Source organism: Gopherus evgoodei, chromosome 1, assembly GCF_007399415.2.
Source record: "Gopherus evgoodei ecotype Sinaloan lineage chromosome 1, rGopEvg1_v1.p, whole genome shotgun sequence".
NCBI classification, from domain to species: Eukaryota; Metazoa; Chordata; order Testudines; family Testudinidae; genus Gopherus; species Gopherus evgoodei.
Genome location: NC_044322.1, coordinates 51,359,285 through 51,377,253, shown reverse-complemented (window position 1 = coordinate 51,377,253; position 17,969 = coordinate 51,359,285). Strand labels below are relative to the sequence as shown.

Below are 17,969 nucleotides of genomic sequence, written 5' to 3'. Positions count from 1 at the left end.
TTGTTTACCAAGCATGGTCTTAACACAGTTCTTAAGTTATATCAGTAGGCCTTTTTGTTTGGACTAATACAGTCTGTCTCCCTTTGTCTTTTCCCATAAATATCTTATGAACCTTTACATACAGTTGAGCCCACAATTAGGGTAAATTACTGTGCCCAATTATCACAACAGGAAACCAAACCAGATGCCTCAGAGGAATATGAAAAACAACCTGTAGGGACAATTATGAAATAACCTGTTCCTCCTCACATGAGACATTTAGCAGTTGGTTTAACCCCATTAACCATTTAACACTTTTAATTCCTTTAACCCTTAAAAATATTGTATTTGTATATATTACCATATGAATATTTTATCAATTTTTAGACTTAAGTTTATTGAATATCTTATTGTAGGATCATGAGAGAGTAGAGTTTTTATACTATATTCTCAATAATAGTAGAACTTCCTATGCCATTCATTATTTTGTATATCGCTGTTATCACACCCTTATTTCCTCTGTAAATAGTGCCAGTCCTCTTGCATTTGAAAGTATTTTCATATTCCTTGGCATTTTCTTTGCCTCTCACAATGCCCCTCTATTTCTGCTATATCACTTTTTGAGATGAGATACATAGAATACTGTGTTAAATTTTAGTTAAGGGAACACTAATGATTTATATATTGGAATTATAATATTTTCAGTACTATTTTCTACCCCACTGTTTACACATACTAACATTTTGTTTGCTTTTTGGACTATTACCACCACCCACTGGGCAGAGATCTTCATTCAGCCCAGGTCTTTAAACTGAGTTTACAGTTATTATAGAACCCAATAAGATGTATGAATAGCACAAGCTATTCCTTCTAATGTGCATTATCTTGCATAGGTCAATATTGATTTTCAATCAACATCCTACTGCCCATTCACCTAGCTTTGTTAAGTTTTTCTCAAATTCCTGATAACTTTCTCCAGTCTTAACTAAATGAAACAATCTTTTCATTTACAAGTTTTGCCACCTTACTCATTTTCCCATCACTGATAAGTATATTTAATACCACCGATCCTAGAACCTATCTTTGGGATACCCACTCAACATTGTCTTGCTGAAAACTGATAATTTATGCCTATATTCTATCTGACTTGACCCTGTAGTAACACAATTCTGAATTTGTGATATAAGCACTTTATACCACAAGATTAGGACTCCTTTACAGAATCACTCAAAGAGAAGATAAGGGCTACGAGGAAGAAAGTACTCATCAAATACTAGCCAGTAAGATGGTGGGCAGTTTCATCTGTCAAGGAATGAAAATAAAGCCCCAAATATTAGTCCTTTTAAGGCCCCTTTCCATGGGGCTTGCTTGTTATCCACTAAATAAAGGTGAAACTCAAAAGTAAATCAGCTGATATATCTTGATACCCATTCAGAGACAGTCTTTGAATGGAGATGTGAGCTTCCGTCATCCTTTCTAAGAAGAAGATAAAGAGTCTAAGGGAGGCTCTAAATGGATCAGTACTGTCAATATAGAATGCCAGGTCTCCTCTCACATCCAGGGTATGAAGACTGGCTTTTTCCTGTGAAGTCTGAAATTGTGGTAAAAACCAGGTAATTGACTGCATTGATGGATTAGAGAATTTAGAGATGAAGTGAGGATGGGGACACAGAGTCACAAAGACAAAAATCTTCAGCTGGTAGGTGAATGGCCACCAGGTGGACTTTAAACATACCTCAAAGAAAAACCTACAGTTTTAAAATTGAACTAGTTGTTGCCGTGGATTTGAGGGGTGTGTATACCCAGAATGTGATCAAGTTAATTGCAACCATATGATGTGCATTCAGCAACTCTAAATTAATGAAATAGAACACCACATAGTTAAGGGTTAATTTGGAGACAGGCTTTCAGAAGCCAGGTTAAATCTAGCTGGCAGTTTCTGCTACTCAGAGTGGAGGAGGGGGCAGACAAGTAAACAACTGAGACCAAAAACCATGCTGGTTGGAAAACCTTGAATTTGATATTAAAAGTTTATTGAAAGTTAGAAAAGTGATGATCCAGTAGGTGTCATTATGACTTATGTGTTTTGCAGAAGTTAGTTATAAAAGATTAGCTAATACAGTATACTTGGGAGCAGTCCTCTGAAGCCATCTTGAGACACATTTTTCCTGACACCTTTTCTCCCTGGTTGGTGAGCAACTGGCCACTGTGAACCTGCTGTTAATTACTCAATACTGTTCCAGATATTAGGTAAATATCTGGGAAGTTTGGAGTATGGTGAGAAAAAAGTTACTCCGAGCGCTTGGCTACCACACAGTACAGTTGTCAGCCCTCTTGTATGTAGGTAAGAGAGTAGTTGGTGTTTGCAAAATAGTATGGGCAGGTAACAAGAAGGCATCATTAGCAGCAGGGCTATCTTGCCTTGAGGAGAAATATGCAAGATATGTACCATCGATTGTTGAGATTCCTGTATCTCCTCTGAGGGATCTGCAAAGTCTCAGCCAGTCTCTTTATCAATTCCTGAAAGATGTTGCAATTATCAGCATAGGATGCAGGAGGAGGCATAACAACCTCATCTGGGGAGGAAGAGGATTTGTTTGAAGGGTGTGTCCCCTCCTCTGCCCTTAGCTCCTGTTCTTCCAAAGAGTCTCCCTAGCGAAGAGAGTCCCATCTACTGGTGCCTACTCATCTTGATGGTGGTTCTTATGTGGGGACATCCGATAGAACTGGTCACTGTAGGGAGCCCCAGGTTCCAAAAAACACACTGTGGAGGAGCATAGGCAAAGGGGAAGGAATCTCAAGGTACTGCTGCGAGGGAGTGTGGATTGGACAATGACTAGTACTTAGAGTCTCATCATCTTGGTATGCCATGAACGGAGGCTGGAATGGGAAGAATTCCACCACCTCAACAGAAATTTCCAAGTCAGAGGAAGTGCCATCCCCTGTATCCAAGGGAAGAGCTAGGGGTGTTAGTACTAGTGGCCATGTCAGTATTGGAGGCCAAGTGAGTAAGTACTAGCATCTGCATCAATACCGGTGGCTGACTTTGTGTGTGAAGGTGCAGAGGTACTGGAGGATATGTCAGTGCATGCATACATGTTGATACCGGCAGCAGATGCCTCTCTGATACTTGTAGTAGAGGGGATTCAGGTCTTTCCAACACCTGGAGAATCTCATGGAAGAGAAACATGGTTAGTACTGGTGATCCTGGGCACTGCTCCTCAGGATGGGATGTGTTGAGCAGTACCAGAGATGATATGGACTGTATATTCCTCAGGTCTCAAGGAGCAATTCATAAGGAGTAGCTTTCAATCTGTCCTCCCTCATCTTTTTGGCTCTACTTTTGAATCTAAAGCAGACCTTACATTCAATGGGATGCTGGACTCTGAGGCAGCTGGAATGTTCCTTGCTGAGGCGAAAGGACAGGGACAGATCTGGTACGGTTTGAAGCTCATAGTTTTGGGCATAACCCATGTAAGATAGGCTGCAAACAAAAGAAAGGCTGTGGGGGAGAAGGCCATGACTACAAATGTGTGTGGGGGGGGAATCCTCATGAAAGTACAAACTTATGCTATAAAAGAGAGAAGAAAACTACAAGCTAAATAAAAAAGGACAAAATACTAAAAAAGTAAAGAAGAAAATAGGCAAGCTAAGGAGCTAGCTTGTTAGTCCTGCTTTGAGCAGGGGATTGGACTAGATGACCTTCTGAGGTCTCTTCCAACCCTAATATTCTATTATTCTAGGTAGCAGACACTGCAACACTCTCTCTCAAGCTACACAGGTGGCTGAGAAGGAACTGGAGTGGTGGTGCGTCTGTCCCTACCTATATACCCTCGGTCTGGAGCATGAGGGTGTATAGTGCGCAGGTGTGGACCTGCAGAAGCTACTAACAAAAAGTCTGATCGGAAATGCACACACATCTATAATTGAGCAACTGGTAGGGACAATAACGTGAATAATTTACTGTGTGTTACAGAGTGCATGGAAACATGAAATGTCAATTTTAAGATAATGAATCAAAATGTAAACAACAATTTTTACTCCAATAGTCTCCTTATATTAAGGAAAAACTGGAGAATTTGTTTTAAAATATGAAAAGCTTATAATTCTGAAACAAACCTTTTCCATTAGTTTACTTGCATGTAGGCTCAGACTATTGAAGAATATCTTTTTGCTTAATAAATGCATTTCTTCAATTGTGGTTAACAACGTAGCTGCACTGTTGCCCAAAATACCACTGAACAAAAAAAGAAAATATTTTGTTAAATCCAAGAAAAAAATAAAACAGATCCAGATATTTTAGTCAAGGTTCAAGAATATGACACCAAGTCTAAAAGTTGGAAATGCAGAGTGAACTGTCATAGGAAACAGCTTTCCCTATTAACTAATTCTAATAATAATTTGTAAGATAGGATGATTTGTGAGAACAAGCACCTCCAGCCAAGATAATTAACAATTAGATACTATCTCAGCTATAACATATGCACAACTTAAATTAAGTAATATATTCCACTAAAAAAATATTGGAATTACAGCTTTGTTGAAAAGGAAACTACCTAAGCATCCAATTCACGTTTTGCCTTAGTGAGTTTTTGTTTGAATATTTAAAGCCAACAAGGAAGAGAAAATGCTAAATTTTCAGTTATACAGGAAAACATAGTACATAATGAAACTAATATTTTATTTTTTCAAGATAGGCTAAAAATATTTACCTATCCAATATGCTACTGTCTTTTTAAATAGTGGGGGAAAAATACTCAACTTTATTTCTGCTATATAGAATAAAATCCAAACGAGAAAGATGTGTTGATAATGTCATTTCATCTCCACTACTATCCAGATAAATATGTCTCTTCACACACAAAATTGTACTCTATAACACTTTAAAAATGTACATGCTTGGCTACTGGAAGTGTAAAATTAGTTTATTAGTTTTACTACAACTGTGTTATACCCATTACGCCATGACACTTTTCTACACGCTTCTTGCATATGAGTTTGTCGTCTAAATTAAAAGTGATTCTAAGTTACAGACTACCTTGGGTAAAAACTATCATATCTGAATGAGACTAATGTGACACTCTTAAAAAAAATAGCAGCTTGGTTTTCAAAGCACTATCAGCCCAAGTCACCAAAGTCTCAAATTAGACCTTGCTATAGTAATTAGATATCAGTTTCCCTCTATTTTTGACAAAAACATTTGGCTAGTAGGATCAGTACTATAATCTTTGACCTTTAAACAATGCCTATAGTTAAGGCTGCCAAACACTCCCCATTATAAGATTGTTTTCAGTTGCTTGTAACTACTAAATCTTAACAAAAAAAAAAAAAGAATTCTTGTTGTCTTCCTCATCCACTTTTGGAAAGTTTTAGCAAAAATGGTTCTGCCAATTTGAGAACAAGACTAGGGGAAATATGCTGTTTAATTATTTAAAAAATTCTTACAACTGTTTTACTGAGAAATTGTACTGCCTCATGCTTTAGAGTAGGATTTGAAATTTGGCAGCCAGGTTGACTATGTAGAGATGTGCCTTTACTGTTCCCATGTACATATTCAGAGACTTGTAAAGCGTTTAAACTGAAGCTAAGGTTTTCAACAGGTAACTTTAATTCTGGCATTTCCTACTTTGGAGGTTTAATTTTGCAACCTTAATATTCTTTTAATGTAGTTTTTTGTGTGCACTTTAATATCTACAGTGCTACAGAGTGATAAAGCATGTCTATGTGTTGAATTTTTTTTCCATTTACAGACAGATTTCTATTACAATAATTGATTACTACTTCAGGTCAGGGCTGTGTCTTTCTCTTTGTTCTGTACACAGCTAAGCGCAGTCAGAACTCAAACAAACAACCTCCCCCCAAAACAAAACAAAGCAAAACAGAGGGAGTGCTTTTTACTGTACCAGAATTGGTGCACGTTCAAACAGGAGAGTTACTTAACATGTTTAGTAATTCTGTATACCTGATTGTATGGTGATAGAACTTGAGAAGATTAGATATTTTGTATAATAAAACTGCTCCTGGTTCAGCAACGATCACCTGCTCAATTCTGACCTGTGGAACAAAAAATAATCATTTTTATTTATAGGCCTATTCTGAAAATCAGCCTCTATGTTTTTACGTGCATTAGGGATATTCAAGAACAAAAACTTTGCAAGCAGCATAAGAACATCACATTGTCTGCTTATATTGCAGGATTCCTCTTGAATAGGGCATTTTTTTGCAGCAAGCTGAAGGGCAGAAAACAAGCAGGTGTATGCCACTTCTTAAGAATGGCCCTGTTTCCCATAGAGTTTTGTATGCAACTTGTTGCTGGAAATTTCTATATAATGAGATCATTTTGTGGATTAGCATCAGTACATACTGGAATTCCACCCAGCCCTGAATAGCAAGAACAGCTGCAAAATCCCTAAATTACAACAGATCATCAATGGCAGCACTCAGCAGAGATGCAGAATAATCAGAACTGATATATCAGGGGGTTTATTTAGGTTTATTTACCTGATTTAATCTCACCTCCGAGTCATGACCTCTAGCCAGTACTTTATCTTGAAAAGAGTTGCTAACAATAGATAAACTGATATATTCGACACTAATACATGCATTTATTGACATGCTGACTGGGCCAAGAAATGCTGGATTACACAGCAAAACAAGCCTGACTTCTTTCGCCTCCATGGCACATGCAGCCTCCACACAATCATAAGAGGGCTGCCCCACAATCACTTTTTAGGCATTTATGAAGCAACCATGGTCAGTGACTATTATAGCACTATTCCTCAAGTGCTTATATGTGACAAGTCCATCTACATATTGCTAACCATTCATCATCCTTCCAAATTATTCGTCTGCTGCTCAGTGTAGCATCCCAGGGTCAGATTCACAAAGAAAATTAGTCATGGTGACACTGAGCGTTGCCATGCCTAAATTTTAGGCGCCTAGAAAGTCACTGGGATTCACAAAGCCTGAGGTTTGGCACTTAGGCTCCCCATTCATTGAATGGGGAAAGATAGATGCATCAAAATGGGATATACAAAAGCCAGCACCCTAGGCAGCTCCTCACCTAGGCTAGTCAATGGGAGGTGTTAGGATATAGATATTCAGGCCTGTCTGCAAAGGCCTATACTTTAAGAATTTAGGTGTATTCTTATCACTTAGCTAGTTATAGAGGTATAAAAGAGAGAATCAAAATCACTATCTGTGTAATGGCCTTCTCTTACTGTGACAGGCTAAGGCCTTCAGCTAAGATGTAGTTAGGCAGCCATAAGCTGGGAAGTGTATGGTCACATCCTCACATTCCAAACTAGTCACATTGAAATAAGGTGCTATTGGACTGTTAGGAATACAATCCTGTCCTGATATTCCTATCACCTCCAGAGAAAGGGAAGAGCCTAGAAGATAGCATCCTGTCTGGCAAGAACTCACTTATCAATAGACACAGCTGGAAAACCCTTATGTCTGTATAAATGTAGTTGTGAAATCCTCACTTCTGTATTGTTTTGTATGTTTATCTGCATGGTCTCTGTCTGGTTCTGTAATTGTGTCAGTCTACTGTATAATTAATTTGTTGGGTGTAAACCAATTAAGATGGTGGGATATAATTGGTTAAATAACCATGTTACAATATGTTAGGATTGGTTAGTTAAATTTCAGTAAAATGATTGGTTAAGGAATAGCTAAGCAAAACGCAGGTTTTACTATATAGTCTGCAGTTAATCAGGAGGGGGAGCGGGAAATGGGAACAGAGGAACAGGGACTGGGGGAATTGGGATCATATTTTGCTAAAAGGGAAAATGGGAACACGGGATGGGAACAGGAACAGGGACACAGGCAAGGGTCTGTGGTGTCAGAGCTGGGAAGGGGGACACTAAGGAAGGAAACTGGAATCATGCTTGCTGGAAGTTCACCCCAATAAACATCAAATTGTTTGCGCCTTTGGACTTTGGGTATTGTTGCTCTCTGTTCATGCAAGAAGGACCAGGGAAGTAAGAGGGTGAAGGAGTAAGCCCCCTAACAGGAGGTGCAAAGTGAAGGGCATACATTAAACTTCACCCCTCTTGGGGATAGGTGCCTCAAGTTGGGCTGCAAGGAGGCATTTTCCTCTGCCTGGGATTCTCAGCTGCAAAACCTCTCTTGGCGTTAGGTAGCTATGCATTTTAGCAAGAAGCCGAGGGGAGGCCCTCCCTTGTAACTTAATGTCCAGTGGTCAGGGCATTCACGAGGGATGTTGGAGTCCCGAGTTCAAATCACTGGACCAGGGGATTTGATTTTGGTAGTGATACCTTAACTACTGGGCTAAAAGTTATAAGGGAGCTCTTTCTCCCCATACAGGCAAGTTTTCCAGGCTGACATCTATCACCATCAAACTTTCTGATTTTTTTTTTTGTTTTGGTTGTGTGTTTTGGGAGGACAGACAGGATGCTAGGAATTCTATATTCAATTGTCTTTAGTAGAATATCAAAACCTTTTAAAATCAGAAGGAAAATAATATTTTTTGATTTTTAATCACAGTCTCCTCTACAATGAAATGGGAGAGTTATTCACTTACTCAGATCAAATTTTTCAACCTTAATTCCTATCCAGGTGCCTAAATAAAAGTGGCCTTATTTTTCCAGTCCCACTGAAGCAAAGAGAGTTGCATATTTCAGCCATTCTGAAAATCAGGCTACTTTTTATTAGGGTTGTCAAACAATTAAAAAAATAATCTTCAGAATTAATCGTGAGATTAAACAAAATAATCACAATTAATCAGTTTTAATTGTACTGTTAAATAATAGAATTTAAATTTATCTTTATGTTTCCTACATTTTCCAATGTATTGATTTCAATTGCAACACAGAATACAAAGTATACAGTGCTCACTTTATTTTTATTAAAAATATTTGCATCGTAAAAAGATAACAAAAGATAGTATTTTTCAATTAACCTCATACAAGTAGTGTAGTGCAATCTCTTTATCGTGAAATCACAACTTATAAATGTAGAATTAAAAAAACAAACCTGCCCTCACAAACTTTAGAACTGACAGGTCCATTCAGTCCTACTTCTTGTTCAGCCAATTGCTGAGCGATTGCACTAAAAATTGCTAAAGAAATTGCTAAAGAATTTGAACTACAGTACTTGTATGAGGTAAATTGAAAAATACTATCTTTCGTTTATCTTTTTTACAGTGAAATATTTGTAATAAAAATATAAAGTGAGCACTTTACACTGTGTGTTGTAACTGAAATCAATATTTAAAAATTTAGAAAACATCCAAAATATTTGTAATAAATTTAAATTGATATTCTATTGTTTAACAGTGCAATTAAATCTGTATTAGTTGCAACTTTTAAAAAATCTAGTTAATTTGTTTTGCGTTAATCGCTTGAGTTAACTGCGATTAATTGACAGCCCTACTTTTTATTTTAACTCACTTATTTTAGGCACCTAAGCTTGAAAATTGTGACCTTTAAGATCTCTAAGCACAAGTAAAATATCTTTAAGAAATGGGACAAAATTCTATTCCATATAACCAAACTATTTCTTCAAATGTTCGGAAATTACAAGGAAAGAGACATCTTTATAAACAAGGCTAAACCATAAAAAAAAAGTCATATAAAATCCTTTATATATTAAGAAGTAATCAGAGAAGAAAAGCAAGTCTATCTTAAAAGAAGTATTACATTAACATCTAACTTTCAAATGCTTAGGGAAAAGGAGGGTGCTGCAGTATATCGTGAGAAGCAAGTTGTAAAATGTTATGGTGTTTATATGATTAATGGTGCTTTCTCCTTTGTCTTTTCTTACACACACACACACACACACTCTCTCTCTCTCTCTCTTCCCCCCCATTACTTTCTGATCCTCCTTTCAATTTTTCACCTCTCCAGTCAAGGACATGGGGATATTTCAGCCACAACCTGCTTTTTAATATGTAGATTACCAGACATTTTACAGAATTAGTCAGCTAGTCAGATAGTATAAAATTCCTTGAAATATCCTAATTTTTCTACTTTAAAAAAATGATTTATAGATTGTATGGAAGCATGCCTTATTAGTAGATTACTAATTTTAAATTAATTAGCCTGAATTTATTTATTTGTGCTGAGTCTAAATTATAATAAGTACGGCAATGTCATGTATCTGATTTGTAGGTTTTTCATTATACTTAATGAACAGAGTTCATTTCTATTATATGCAATGAGGTAGAATGATGATTTGAAAAATGATGGAGTCCTCTAATCTCTCATTTGTTGCACAATTACATGTTTATTAGGAATCTCAATTAAATGTGTTCTTAATCCAGTGTTTCACCCAGTATTTTGCACTCAAAGCTAAAGACGCAGTACTGTAAATCACTTTAACTCCAAGTTCAGAAATTTCCTTTCTTTGCCTTTCTAGAAAGGAAAAGGCAGCTTTTATGACTAGTCCCAAATCTGAACACTGGATCTGAGCACCCTTGAACTTTGGAAGACATCCGATATGGATCAGAATGCCTTAGAACCATACATAAAATGGGAAGATCTTTTTTAAATACAGATGTGCTATAAAAACTTAAATTTAATAAAATCTAGGGCCCTACCAAATTCACGGTCCATTTTGGTCAATTTCACGGTCATAGGATTTAAAAAATCATAAATGTAATGGTTTCAAATATTACCATCTGAAATTTCTCGGTGTTGTAATTGTAGGGGTCCTGACACAAAAAAGGAGTGGGGGAGGAGGGGCATGACAAGGTTATTGTAGTGGGTGTTGCGATACTGCTACCCTTACTTCTGTGCTGCTGCTGGCGGTGATGCTGCTGTCAGAGCTGGGTGGTCTGAGAGTGGTAGCAGTTCTGCCCAGTTCTGAAGGCAGAGCCACCACCAGCAGCAGCAGCGCAGAAGGAAAGATGGTATGATATGATATTGCCACCCTTACTTCTGCACTACTGCCTTCAGAGCTGGGCCCTCGGTCAGCAGCCACCACTCTCTAGCCATCCAGCTCTGAAGGCAGCAGTGCAGAAGTAAGGGTGGCATGATATGGTATTGGCCTCCTTACTTTTGCACTGCTGCTGGTGGGGCACTGCCTTTAGAGCCGGGTGCCCAGTCAGCAGCTACTGTGCTCTGGCTGTCCAGCTCTGAAACCCAGGCAGAAGTGAGCATTGCAATACCACACCCCGACTAAAATAACCTTGTGACCCCCCTGTAACTCCCTTTTAGGTCAGGATCCTCAATATAAGAAACACTGGTCTCCCTTGTGAAATTTGTATAGTATAGGGTAAACACACAAAAGGCCAGATTTTATGGGAGGCAGACCAGATTTCATGGTCCATGAGGCGTTTTTCATGGCCGTGAATTTGGTAGGGCCCTAATAAAATCCCCCAATATTCAAGTTATGCATGTACCACTCTTGATAATACACTGTTACTGTCTTCAGCTGAGATATGATAAAAAGCATTTTGTAATAAAAACATAATACAGCTTTAATGAGCAGTAGGAACACACAAAAAACACACACAAACAAAATAGTCCACCTTCAGAGGTCTGCAGACACCTTCTGTGATGTGACCAACTACTTCTTGTACATTTTCTTCCACACCTACAGTTAAAAGAAAACATACAGTAAGCATTATACAAATTTATTTTAGTTTCTTTTCTTCCACACATTTGCTAATTTTATCTTAAGTCATACCTCTTCACTAAAAGCAATTTACATGCACCCTGGAAAAACTGGTACGTAAGATACATATGCACTATGTTTTAACCACACTTACTTCCCTGCCATAGCATACCATAAACATATACCTGTTCATTGGGACCTTAGCTAGTTCAAGTGATTAGTGCAAACACATCCTTCCTCACAAAATAAACCAACAAACTATTGTCCTGTCTTCTTGTCATGAAACAGAAAAACAGTATTGTCATAAATTTTTCCAACTAGAAATACCTGCCCTACAGGTCTCAATATAATACTGTCTCAAAATATATCATCAGAGACAGTAAATCTCTAATTGTAATTTAAAACCTATCAACATGAGTTCAACCTCAGATGAGGCCCATGAGGTAAACTGTAACTAAGTGTGGTTAAGCCACGTGATAAAATCAGGTGACACTAGACCACGTTACCTCCCTATTTCACACCAAAACAGATTATCTGTCAGCTGCAAAATGAAGACACGAATAGTGAACACAGTAATCCTTGGGAAGCAGGATCAGAGACAAGTCACGTCATTTTATATTAACCTTAAAGAGGTTGTTTATGCAGAAGCAACTAAAACAAGGCAACTACACTGAATTAAGAGTTTTAAATGCCATAAATTGGTAAATCAATAGTCATTCAGAAATTTAACATGTATAAACATTGTCAATAAGGAAAGTCAGCTAACATAAGAGACATGCACCTATTTTGTAACTACTATTATCTAAAAGAGATGTTCCTGATTCTGCATTATCCCTTTTAATAGAGCTTACCTGTAAGGCTATCATTTTAGTGCACATCAAAACAATAAATCCTTGCCCACATACACAATAGTAGATTAAAAACAGGTTAAAAATGAAAAATCTATATCTTAATGCATATGGGTTACATTTTAAGTTGCAGAAAAGTAAAAATTCAGGTAGTAATATACTTTACACACAGCAACAATGATTTGTTCATACTACACAGGGCTTTGGAGCGGAGCCCGGAGCTGGAGCGCGGAGCAGTAGCACAGAGCAGTGGAGCTGCAGGTTTTTGCCCAGAGCTGGAGCGGAGCCGGAGCACAGAAAAATCTTGACTGCTCCCCCTTTTTTTTTTTTTTTTCCATTTTCAATGCAAAATAAATGGACTGCATCCGATGAAGTGGGTATTCACTCACGAAAGCTCATGCTCCAAAACGTTTGTTACTCTATAAGGTGCCACAGGATTCTTTGCTGCTTTTACAGATCCAGACTAACACGGCTACCCCTCTGATACAATCCAAAATAAATGATATTTAGCAAGAAAGTCCTAAAGGTGTCAAAAAGTTTCAGATTGTATAACAATTGATATTAACATCTACTTTACCACTTTACATAATATGTCACAGTTATTCTCACTTTGGCTGAAATCAAGATTTAATGTACAGACACAAAATTACAAAGTTTTTTGGAGATATGTTTTATTAAAGAATCAGATAATTATCAGACATTCGGCAACACTGCAGACTGCTCCCAACCTTGTGCCAAGCTTAGGTGAGTGTGTACTCACATAGATTAGTATGTGTTGATACTTCTTTTGTAAGGGTTGATCAACGAGACGCGATAAGTGCTGCGATTATGAAAAAGTGTGACGCAAGACGCAACATTTAAGATATCATAAACAGGTATATTGCAAAAAAAAATAATATTTTTGTTTATTGCTATATTAAAGATACGCAAGAGATATTAATCACTTAAGCTCATTTCTCACACAGGCTCCCGTTACCGGTACATTTGTTCATTTGTACATGCTCCCGTATCACTCTGGCGGACTTATTTTATGTCATCTGTTCAACAGTCTTTTGGTAGTGTTGTTTGTAATTTTAAATTTACTGAAAAAAAGTTGTGTGCAGCAGGCATATGAATATACAGTAAACATTTTGGCATGAATTAGGAGTGATTTTTGTGATATATCCAGAGTGATTGGAAAATGTCCAGCACAACTTTGGGGGTGAATCCTTAGGTCATTTTAAGAAAAAAACATTTCTGTGAACATGTGTCCTAAAATTCTTCCTCAGGGAGCTACAGTCACTTGAAGGAAGTGATGAAAAGTTAATTTCTGATTAATATCTCAAAAATGCTTTAATACAAAGTAATGAAATTATGTCTGTGTCTTAGTGTTAGTATGTGCTACCATATTACATTATCCAAAATTATTTAAACCATAGGTGTTCCGAACTGGCAGTTGGTCATTTTTATTTCATATATCAAGAAAGGCTTGTCGATGACTGCCCCTGGCTACAAGCAGTAATATTATGTTCCATAATAAGTTAATAATTTTTGGTTATTTATTATCACGTTTAAAATTTATGGTTCCAAAGTTGAAAAATAAGTAATGAGTAAAATTGTTTCTATCATTCTAACCATCTAAGCAGATTAAAATGTGTAAAGTTTTCTCAGAAATGGTTAATTATACAAAATAAGAGTACCATTTTAATGTATGTTTTAGCATTAAATCATATTCAAGGGTCGTATCTGTTAAATAGTCAAAGATTTTAAAAAATATTAAATAAAATTGGCCCAGTCCCCCCAGTTCATGACGCCTGTAGTTTAAATGCTTTTATTTGAATGATGTTGTACGATAGAACGTTGGAAATAGACTTTAACGGGAAAGCGGATTCAAACTGCAAGCACAGTCCTTTTAGTAAAGAGAGCAAATTTTCAGAAATATATTTTTCCTTCATCAGGCTGGAAACATTATACAAGATCGAGCAAATAACAGGTTCTCTCTTGTATAATCTATTCAGGTTGATGAAGCAAAAACATATTTCCGAAAATCTTCCGCTTTCCCATTGAAGTTTATTTTCAACCTTGTAACGTGTAGCCTCGTTACTTCCCAACAATTAATGTTGTAGAACAGTGATAGCACGTACTAATGCTATGGCATGTACCAAATTTCATTGATATATCTATATTAAAGCATTTTTGAGATATTAATTAAAAACTTGGAAAATATTTCAAATATTTTTACTGCAAAATTTCATAAGAAAAACTAACTTGCAGTTTATAAATAAAAATGTATATTAATTATGTATATTAAAAATACTTCTTACTTCATTAAAACTGCAAGAAACGTTAAAATATTAAAATATACTTTAATAATAATTTTGTGTAAAAAGAAAATGCGATCATTTTTGTCCAGAAAATCCAAAATAAATTCAAAGTACCTTAAGTGGTTAGGATATCACAAGCAGGTACATTATAAAAAAATGTAATGCTTTTGTTCATTGCTTTTCGAAAATCATAAGAAACATTTGGATGCGGTAGCTGCACAAGAAGATCTGGCTATGGTTTCAACAAAAAAATCAAATCTGCCCTCCATGACTGATAGCCGATTTACGGAAAAGGATCTCAACGACATCTTTACTTTTGAATTTGAAAAGCCCAAGTTTGGGCTTTGAGGAAAAGGAAAGAAGAAATCGGCACCATGCAAGGTGGAAAAGGAAGTGAATGGCAAGCTTAGACCATGTAGCTTTAAGAAAAGTGAAACAAGTGCTGTGAAAAGTTTCAACCTTTGGCGCCATGTAAAACATAACCATTCTGAAAACTATGTGGCTCTGGTTACAAAAAAGGACCAGGAAGATGAGGCAAAACAGAAAGCTGACATGGCTAAAAGGACTTTCATCTGACTCTTTGAAAACTCCTAGAGAAAAGATTTTTTTGCAGAGCTTCATCTGAAAAGAAACCCAAAATTAAGCAAACAAAGCTTGACTCATATTCGAAGTCCTCAAAGGTTACAGTTACCACGGATGCCAATACTTTTCGTGAAGCGCTGAGGGAAATGGTTTGCTTGAGTTCAACACCACTCACTACCTTCAGGCTAAAGAATAAAGGTTTCCAAAAAATTGCACGTGAAATGGGTCGGCAGCTTGGTTTTTCGATGGGGCATGATGCAGTTAATCATTTAGTTGTCAGCACATCTGAGTCTGGTCACAAAGAGCTCAAGTAAGCTTTGGCTCAAAAACTGTGCTACCTGAAAATGGATGCGGCAACCCACGGAAACAGAAATTTCCTTGCAATCAATGCTCAGTACTACGAAGAAGGGAAAAGATAAAGCTGTGGTAAAAACCTTGGACATACTCGACACTGAAGGGCGCCACAATTCTTGATATGTGAAAAGTCAAGTAAAAGCTATTTTAGAAAAATTTGGGATCAGTGAAATGCAAGTGCTGAGCATTTGCGTTGACAATCCAGCAAACATGATGTGTGCCATCAAAAATTTCAGTGAGGACAATGAAACCATTTCTACCTCCAAGAACAGGGATGTGGACAGAACTGAAGCTATTCTGCCTGAGAAAGGAACTAAAGGAATGGATGAAATTGAATTCAACATGGATGCTACTGCGCAACGGGTTAATGACCCTAGCCTCATACTTCCAACATGGCTTCATGAGGATGACTCAACAAGTCCAACTGATGAGGTGTGGTATTCACACTCTTTAGTTGGCAATCTGGGATGGACTGAACAAAGAACATGCAAAGAAATTTCTGGCAAAAATTCGACAAGTTGTTGTCAATCTACGAATCCCAAGTATTCAAAGTGTTCTGCTTGATCTACATGGGGTAACTCAATCATTGGATACTGTGACTCGCTGGGGTTCAACATTTGCGATGATTGATTGGCTTCTTGTTTTTCAGTTTTACTGGGAACAAGTGGCTGCTGCTGGAACAAGAGAACTCAAGTTAACAAAAGCTGAATGGGACGAAGTGAAGACCTGCGAGACCTCTTGGCAAAGCCAAACCAAACAACTGTGAATCTTCAAGCTGTCAATGTAACCCCGGGAGTTTTAATGAAGGAATGGCGAAAACTGTCAAAACTCTTGAAAGAAAATGGTGGACAAATTGCAGAAGGAATTCTATCCTTCATGCAGAAACGTGAAGAGAAGCTTTTTGACAATATTCATTTCCTTGCTGGCGTTATTTTGACCCACGGTACCGGATTCTTCTTACTTCATGGGAAATACCAAAGGCAAAAGGAAGGGCTCCTTGATATTGCTCGACAACTAGAGAAACAAAACCTATTGCTACATTTGAACTCTGTGAAAGAGGTTGAAGAAAACGAACACAACAAAAAGAAGTCAACAACTGAATTTGTGGTTTCGGAAAGTTCACATCCTTCAGAAATAGCAGGCTGTTCTCAAACTTCAGTCTCCATTCTGAACTCATTCGAGAGTCCATCCCTGAGACGTCTTCAACCATCACAGGGAAATGGAGATAATTCAAGCATCAGTTCTTCAGAAGATGATGACTTCAAAAAAGGAACTGGATTAACAAGAAAGACACCGGCGAGTTTCTGCAATTCATAATTGTAATGAAGTATTATTTGAGAGAAACTTTCTGGAAGATTGTGAGGTGATTGAGTCTATTGGTAGGCTAAAGGTTAAGTTTTTGAGGCCAGTCACAGCTACCCACACCGCATTCATGCTGCCTGTATAACTGCTTTGAGCATGCCAACAACTCAAGCTAGTGGAGAGTGACTTTTTTCGGCTTTAAAGTTAATTCTAAATGATTTGCGGCAGGCTATGAAAGACGACTTGATTCCTGCAATAATTTTTTACGGAATGAATTATGAATGATTCTAGCTTGTAAACATTTAAATTATTTTTATTCAGACTTTTAAAACAATGTTTTTTCAAAATTACAGTATGCACTTTTATTTAGTAAAAAATTAATTTGAGTCGGATCGTGGAGGGGAGTTGGAGCAGAGCTGGAGCAGTCATTATTGATGCCAGAGCGGAGCTGGAGCAGAGCAATTAAAAAATTTGACTGCTCCAAATCCCTGATACTGCATGCATAAACACACATTAATGTAGATTGTTTTTGCATTTAATTTGGCAATTTTCATTTAATAAAAATAAACCTGCCAGCTCCATTAATTGCACAATAGTTTCCATTTTTTCCCCTCAAAGTCACAGAGCTTTAGGAGACACCAGCATAGTGGCAGAAAGCAGATGTCAGTAACAGGCAGGAACATATCAAGTATCTTTCTCCCCCTCAGTTTTGGATGCTTTACAGTGGAGTCCCTTTAACTTCACAGGATGGGGAGTCTCTGCTGCTTCCCTTTAGCAGAATTCTTGAGATTCTTCCCTTCCTGTGGAGCTCAGAAACTCTGAAGGAGAGGAAAGTCTTTGCTATTTCTCTCTGCTGGAGCAACTTAGCTCTATGGAAGGAGAGATAATCTGCCTCTTTTCTGGCTCTACAATGTGAGGGGTAAAATTTCTTTGCACTTGCTATTAGCCCTTTCAAATTTAAAACAGCACAGTTATTCGACTAAATTAAAAGTTAGAGCTTGAAATGCAAAGCTTTTAA

General features: G+C 37.3%; 1 protein-coding gene across 1 annotated transcript in view; it reads right to left on the bottom strand.

Moving 5' to 3' along the window:
* The window catches only part of COG6 (component of oligomeric golgi complex 6), a 75,953-nt gene that overhangs the window by 20,092 nt on the left and 37,892 nt on the right, over positions 1-17,969 (bottom strand). Inside the window, exons 11-13 of the mRNA XM_030563975.1 lie at positions 11,477-11,541; positions 5,942-6,033; positions 4,099-4,216 (exon numbers count right to left, since the gene is read on the bottom strand). Coding sequence (XP_030419835.1) covers positions 4,099-4,216; positions 5,942-6,033; positions 11,477-11,541 — 275 coding nt within the window. The remainder of the gene's footprint in view (positions 1-4,098; positions 4,217-5,941; positions 6,034-11,476; positions 11,542-17,969) is intronic.